The sequence below is a fragment of the Xenopus laevis genome, chromosome 4L, assembly GCF_017654675.1.
Source record: "Xenopus laevis strain J_2021 chromosome 4L, Xenopus_laevis_v10.1, whole genome shotgun sequence".
Taxonomy (NCBI): domain Eukaryota; kingdom Metazoa; phylum Chordata; class Amphibia; order Anura; family Pipidae; genus Xenopus; species Xenopus laevis.
Genome location: NC_054377.1, coordinates 117,981,426 through 117,989,155, shown reverse-complemented (window position 1 = coordinate 117,989,155; position 7,730 = coordinate 117,981,426). Strand labels below are relative to the sequence as shown.

Here is a 7,730-nt window from a genome sequence, read left to right as displayed (position 1 = left end):
ATCTCTTTAATGCTGCCAGATGATAAAGATAACAGGGGCGTAATCTAAGTCCTATAGGTCACAAAGCAAAATGAAGGTCTGGATCCACTTCCACCTCCCATACACCAATCACCACCCGGCCCTCTATCCACCCATATCCCTTCGCCTTTTAACTTTTGATAGAAATCATGTGGCCCAAATATATCACTTGACTAGGCTGCAGTTGAGTTGTAACCACTGCACCCTTTATTATTACACCTCTGGAATAAATATACATTTTCTGTAAAGCAATAAATATTGATTATTTTATTTATTATTATCCATTTGTCTGGGTTTGTAGAAATATTCTCAGTAAATCGAAAGTGTTCCTCGGATAATGGATCCAAATCAACTCAATGTTGTATCGTTAGCTGTTCTAAAAGAAATGAAAATTAAGTTTAATCTATTGAGATATGTTTTACAAAATAGTTAAATTAAGGCAAATAAATCATAAAATAATGTCATTTATAAACTAATTGTCTAATAATGTCTATGAAGGTTTTCCAGAATCAATCACACAGTGCAAACAATATTTCTGGTTACACTGCCCCCCCCCCTCATGAGACGTGCATAAATATAATTATTGGTTTAACATTTCAATCAAATCAATCTATAATAAATATTAATCTATGTGTGTGCTTTAATTGCTTTAATATAAAACAGGACAAATTCATTTGATTAGTGCAGATTTAGAACAACTCACATGGTCGATCTATTTATGGAATTCTTTTACTTGGGGAGTAGATGTTTCCTCTTCATCATCCGTGATCTCCTCCACCCATGTCAAAACTATTTTCCTGGACAATCAAAAGAAATATAAATGTTAGGATCAAAATTGCTTTTACAAAAGTGTAGCTTTATATTTTTATATTATTATATGAGCTTAATAATCTTACCTCTTATAATAAATGTTACAAGGAGTTTCTTCCTGGCTTTCTACTAAAGGTTGTTGGCACTCTGGAATAATTGGTGATATGGAGATTTCTGTTTGAACATCTTTCGTTTCTGTGGATAAAACACTCACTGCAAGTGGGGCCATTGGCTGCTGTTCTGCTTCTGTTACATCGACAGCATAAGCATTTCTAAACAGATAGAAGAAATAAAAAGAACATGTTAGTGTGATAAGTATCACACTATATTACAAGTTGTCTAATTCTGGGCAGTGTCATTCTGTGGCCACTAAAACAAATAAAGTTTTGTCTTGCATAAAAAAGGGCATTAACTCAAGGGATGAAAACATAATTATGCCTCTTTATAGGTCCCTGGTGAGGCCTCATCTGGAGTATGCAGTGCAGTTTTGGACTCCAGTCCTTAAGAGGGATATATATAAGCTGGAGAGAGTGCAGAGACGTGCAACTAAATTGGTTAGAGGGGTGGAAGACTTAAATTATGAGGGCAGACTGTCAAGGTTGGGGTTCTGTTAAATGGTACAATAATAATCAACTAATATCATAAAACAAAATGTAAAACATGGGCTTATACTTACTCTTTAGGCAGTGCAAGTGTTTGTGGACTTTGCTCAGGTTGTACTGGAGCCTTTTTCTTTTTCTTCTTTATGACTTTGATCCTGAACAAAGAGAATAAATAAATAATAAAAGTGGATGATAGTTAAAGGCCAAAACCAACTTTACTTTAGGACAATTTTCACACCAAGGTATTTCAAACCCTTTTTTTGTTCACTGGAATTCAGAATTTATTTCTAATAATTTCTGAACATGGGGGACCAGAGTAAAAGTCAGAGCTTCCGATTTATCAATGTTAACTCTAAACCCTCAACTGCCCCAAAGCATTGTCTATAAAGGTTAAATAATGTGCAATTGGGGGCTTATTATATGGAAAAAAATTGTTTCATCTGTGAGCAGAGCTATGTTATAAATGGCCGAGCCAATGGTGATAAAGTCATATACTGTGGGCTAATGGTTCTATGCACCCTAACACCAAACATCCCAGATAACAATATAGGGGCAGATTTATTATGGATCAAACTGAAGAATCCTACCAGATCAATCTCTTTTCGAGTTTATAAAACATTTCCTGACAGTCAGGAAAGGAAGGGCTTTTAATGAATTGTTACTCCCTTGAGCAGTTTAGCTCCATTCTGTTTAAAAACTTGGTACAATAATAATCAACTTTTACATAAAAAAAAAATGTAAAACATAGATTAAAACTTACTTTTTAGGCAGCGCAAGTGTTTGTGGGCTTTGCTCAGGTTGTACTGGCTCATCTGTACTTTGTTTTACAGAAAGAGTTTTAATTGACTCTTCCACAGATTTATCCACAGGCGCCTTTTTCTTTTTCTTCTTTATGACTTTGATCCTGAACAAAGAGAATAAATAAATAATAAAAGTGGAAGATAGTTAAAGGCCAAAACCAACTTTACTTTAGGACAATTTTCACACCAAGGTATTTCAAACCCTTTTTTTGTTCACTGGAATTCAGAATTTATTTCTAATAATTTCTGAACATGGGGGACAAGAGTCAGAGCTCCCGATTTATCAATGTTAACCCTAAACCCTCAACTGCCCCAAAGCATTGTCTATAAAGGTTAAATAATGTGCAATTGGGGGCTTATTATATGGAAAAAAATTGTTTCATCTGTGAGCAGAGCTATGTTATAAATGGGCAAGCCAATGGTGATAAAGTCATATACTGTGGGCTAATGGTTCTATGCACCATACCACCAAGCATCCCAGATAACAATACAGGGGCAGATTTATTATGGATCAAACTGACGAATCCCAGCAGATCAATCCCTTTTCGAGTTTATCAAACATTTCCTGACAGTCAGGAAAGGAAGAGCTTTTAATGAATTGTTACTGCCTTGAGCAGTTTAGCTCCATTCTGTTTAAAAACTTGGTACAATAATAATCAACTTTTACATAAAAAAACAAAAAGTAAAACGTAGGCTTAAACTTACTTTTTAGGCAGCGCAAGTGTTTGTGGGCTTTGCTCAGGTTGTACTGGCTCATCTGTACTTTGTTTTACAGAAGGTGTTTTAAGTGACTCTTCCACAGATTTATTCACAGGAGCCTTTTTCTTCTTTATGACTTTGATCCTGAACAAAGAGAATAAATAAATAATAAAAGTGGAAGATAGTTAAAGGCCGAAACCAACTTTACTTTAGGACAATTTTCACACCAAGGTATTTCAAACCCTTTTTTTGTCCTGGAATTCAGAATTTATTTCTAATAATTTCTGAACATGGGGGACCAGAGTAAAAGTCAAAGCTCCCGATTTATCAATGTTAACTCTAAACCCTTATCACACTTCTGTTATCGCTGCAGAGCGCTGATCAAAGCATTCTTGGAGTCTGGTAAGTTAATATCAATATATCGGCTTTATTTTGCGCTTTTTAAAATTACAAAGGAGGGGATTTGCATCTTAACTCTAAACCCTCAACTGCCCCAAAGCATTGTCTATAAAGACGAGATAATGTGCAATTAAGGGCTTGTTATGGAAAAAAATTGTATCATCTGTGAGCAGAGCTATGTTATAAATGGCCGAGCCAATGGTGATTAAGTCATATACTGTGGGCTAATGGTTCTATGCACCATACCACCAAACATCCCAGATAACAATATAGGGGCAGATTTATTATGGATCAAACTGAAGAATCCTAGCAGATCGATCCCTTTTCCTGAAAGGAAGGGATTTTAATGGATTGTTACTGCCTTGAGCAGTTTAACACCATTCTGTTTAAAAACTTGGTACAATAATAATCAACTTTTACATCAAAAAACAAAAAAGGTAAACATAGGCTTAAACTTACTTTTTAGGCAGTGCAAGTGTTTGTGGACTTTGCGCAGGTTGTACTGGCTCATCTGTACTTTGTTTTACAGAATTAATTGACTCTTCCACAGATTTTTTCACAGGAGCCTTTTTCTTTTTCTTCTTTATGACTTTGATCCTGAACAAAGAGAATAAATAAACAATATAAGTGTAAGGTAGTTAAGGGCCAAAACCAACTTTAATTTAGGGCAATTTTCACACCAAGGCATTTCAACACCTTTTTTTGTCCACTAGAATTCAGAATTCATCTTTAATAATTTCTGAACATGGGAGTCCAGAGTAAAAGTCAGAGCTTCTGATTTATCAATGTTAACTCTAAACCCTCTGTTTAAAAACGTGGTACAATAATAGTAAACTTTTACATCATAAAACAAAAAGTAAAATGTAGGCTTAAACTTACTTTTTAGGCAAAGCAAGTGTTTGTGGGCTTTGCTCAGGTTGTACTGGCTCATCTGTACTTTGTTTTACAGAAGCCTTTTTCTTCTTTGTGACTTTGATCCTGAACAAAGAGAATAAATAAACAATCATGACCTGCCCTTTAATTGGTGTGGTGAGCAAAATATCTTACCCAGTCATAATTCATACAGGATACTATATTGTCTAGTGTAGATTTATTTATAATAAAGTTACAGTATGAGCCGGAATGGAATGTTTACAGTAATAGGGATGGAGTTTCATAACTAAAGGGTAAAATGTCTTACGAAATTGTAGCCTAAGAGTCCAAAAAGAAAATGGCTGTTTTTTCCACAGCTGAGTGCTTGACTAACTGTGTGTGTGTGTCTTAGATAAGAGAACAAAAAAGTACTTATTAAATGCATGTAACAGGGTACAGTTCATAGGATGGAAATTTCTGGCCCACTAGCCTAATTGCTTTTTTGCTAAAGTAATTGTCCAAAGAAACCTCTTATTAAGGAAAAGCTTAATTTATGTTACACAAACTTACTGTTTAGTTGCACTGTCTTCCTTATCTTCCTTAGTCGTGGCTGTCTTCTCGCCCGTGTCAAGCATATCCCTAAACAAACATATAAAGAAGATAAATTCATTGTGCTTTAAGAAATACATATTTCAGGGGACATTGACTAATACACATTTGAGTGGAGTGTATTGTATCTCTGTGGATAATCCAGTTTTTATCTGCCACAGGAATAGGCAAGTTATGTAAACAATGAAGTGATAAAAAGTATGGATAGCCAAATTACTAACTATGCTGCAATAAAAAAAAGCGAAGCACAGAACAGGGCATCTCTATATCTATAATGAGCCATAGTTCTTGACTCTTTAAGTAAACACCACTAATATTACTATATCATTTATAAATCACTATATGTTAATTGCTATGATGTAATACAAGCATCAATGCAACTGCCACTTATATGCAAGGAACATTTTTTTGTATACAAAAAGCTGTGCTTCATACCTTTAATTTACACAGAAAATAAATATAACAAAACCACCTTAAGAGAAACAGAGAGACCAGTTTAGGGATACAAACCTTGCAGTAGTTTCAGATTTAGAGGGTGTAGATTCAGGCTGTGATTTCTCAATTGCCTTTTCTTCATCGTAGATTGGCTTTTTCTTTCTCAGTCTGTCAAAGAGGAGCTTGAACTTTTCAGCAGTGCAGTTTGTTGATAACCACACAATTATTTTTTCTACTGTCTTATTCTCTCTCACTGTGTTGTAGAGGAGCTTGAACTTTTCAACAGTGCAGTTTGTAGCCAACCACAAATGTATTTTTGAAGTAAAAGTATCAGGCTTTGAATCTTCCAATGCCTTTTCTTCATCGGTCATTGCATTCCTCTTCTTTAGTCGGTAATAGAGATACCTGCACAAGGGAATGGGACAGTTTATTGAGTTAATCAAGTTCAGACAGTTGACTGTGATCCCCTCAATTCTTTCAGCCCAGCTAATATATTGACACAGTTTGTGGCATAATTTTCGGTGCAGAATAAATTGTAGTCATACAAAAGGCATGCAAAAGGAAGTCAAAAAAAAGAAATTGTGACCTCCACTATGTATATCCAACTGACATAGCAGTGATGAAATTGGGTGAATCTAGGTTACATCAGCCAATATGACAATTTGATTTAATAGGTCACTTATTAATCTATAAATGATGTGCTAGAATATATTTTCTTTCAGAATATTAAGTGCCCTTTTAAATAATAGCCCTGAAAATGCTCCCAGTCTAGTAATTATAGTTAAATCAATAAAAGTGATTGCCAGCCCATTCAAAGGCATAGCAAAATTAGAATGCTGGGGGTACTATGACTTCTGGACCTCTGCAAATGTCAGTAGATAAATGTATATGTGGATAAATAATGTGTTAGTGTAAGAGACTTACCATCCAAATGCTCCTGGCAATGCAATTGTTACCATAGCCGATAATATTATAATATATCCTGTATATTTGCATTCAGGGCAGGAGTCGACGGTTGCATCTTCTACTTCACCGTTTAATTCAATTTGACCTGCAGTCACCGTCGTAGGGACTTCAATTTTAGTCTCCGCTGCCAAAACAAACATGCGTAAATGAAAATCCTCACAAGCTTACTTTCATGTACACATAAATATACTCACATTCATATAGGCCATGCAGAAAGCCACATTCATACTCATTATAACCTTTTTATTAACCAAAAATTCATAGGCAAACCAGTCACATTTATACACACACCAATACACTCATGTTCATGAATCATTGCTTGTCTAGATGGTTCATACATTTATAACGGTGAGCTCTGCAAGTCCTAGTTAGGGATTGGGCTATTCAGTGGTGTAACTACCAGGGGGAGCAACTGCATTTGGGCCTGCACTCCTGATGAAGATGATGTGGTGCGACATGGAGGAGAGAAGTGAAAAGGTGTTGCACATGTGCACATGGGGGTGTAGGGACTGGACAGGTAGACCAAGTACAAGCCCTGCACCCTGCCCATGTGACTGTAGTTACACCACATGGGCTATTTTATATTCTTAAACTATACCTGCCCAATACATACCACAGATAATTGGAGCTGGTATAAAAGTAGCTGAACTTTAAACAAAATTTGTACCGAAAATATATCTGTCATTAACCAAGCGCTGTACTTACCAAAAGGTAGGCTGATTCCTATGATGATGCACTCAATCAAAAACAAGTAAAATATCTTCATTATATTCATGTTGGATTTCTTTATGTGTTGCTGCATAAAGGAAAGGTGAAAAAAATAAAATGAGAATTCATATAAAGGTATGCATAACCATATAGCATCTGGGACATCCTTAACCCTGTTCTAAATACTAATAGTCTGTCATACTGCTTTAGGGTTAAAACATGCGCTCAAATTGGGGGAGATTAGTCGAATGGCGACTTCTTCAGGGCGACTAATCTCCCCAAACTGCCTCCCCTGCTTTCCCGCCAACTAGAATGTAAATTGCCGGAGGGATGGCACTCGGATCGATATGTTTTCCGAAGTCGCCCGAATTTGCCTCACGAGGAAACTTTGGGCAACTTCAGAAAACGAAGCGCTCCGAGTACCATCTCGCCGGCGATTTACAGTCTAGCCGGCGGGAGGCCGTTCAGGGGCATTAGGTGCCGGGTGACTAATCTCCCTGAATCTGAGCGTGTGCCCTAACCCTAAGATGTATACTTTTTGCTATTTAGCTTTCAATATAATTAATCAATAGTGTCTAAAGGGTGATGGGCTCATTTAATATGACAGATATCCTGAAAATGAAAAAAAAAAATTAAACTAAATTAGATTACACACAGTCATACTATGGGGCAAATTCACTAACTGGGGAAAATTCGGCAGCGCTGGCTTTGCGCACTTCGCCAGGTATAATTCGCCTGGACAACGCTAATTAACAAAGATCCGAAGTTGCGCACAGGGTACCGAATGCTGGTGTAAATTATGCTAGCGAAATTACGCTCAGCAGTTTGAAGT

At 36.3% G+C, this 7,730-nt stretch overlaps 1 protein-coding gene across 1 annotated transcript; it reads right to left on the bottom strand.

The window, feature by feature from the left end:
- Positions 1 to 6,999, bottom strand: LOC108714515 (mediator of DNA damage checkpoint protein 1-like). Its single transcript, XM_041589581.1, has 12 exons — positions 6,896 to 6,999; positions 6,149 to 6,314; positions 5,300 to 5,629; positions 4,751 to 4,819; positions 4,208 to 4,306; positions 3,788 to 3,925; positions 2,936 to 3,073; positions 2,191 to 2,334; positions 1,505 to 1,585; positions 915 to 1,100; positions 722 to 815; positions 1 to 394 (listed from the first exon to the last, which is right to left on the bottom strand). The coding sequence occupies exons 1-11, from the start codon at positions 6,990 to 6,992 to the stop codon at positions 731 to 733; spliced, it is 1,533 nt and encodes a 510-aa protein (XP_041445515.1). The 5' UTR covers positions 6,993 to 6,999; the 3' UTR covers positions 1 to 394; positions 722 to 730.
- Positions 7,000 to 7,730: the final 731 nt, after the last annotated feature.

Excerpts from the sequence above, each read along its gene's own strand:
- LOC108714515 (XM_041589581.1), bottom strand. The coding sequence starts at position 6,992 with ATGCAGCAACACATAAAGAAATCCAACATGAATATAATGAAGATATTT. Across the intron at positions 6,315-6,895 it reads AGGAATCAGCCTACCTTTTG|CGGAGACTAAAATTGAAGTC; the intron begins GTAAGTACAGCG and ends TTGTTTTGGCAG. Across the intron at positions 1,586-2,190 it reads ACACTTGCGCTGCCTAAAAA|GATCAAAGTCATAAAGAAGA; the intron begins GTAAGTTTTAAT and ends CTCTTTGTTCAG.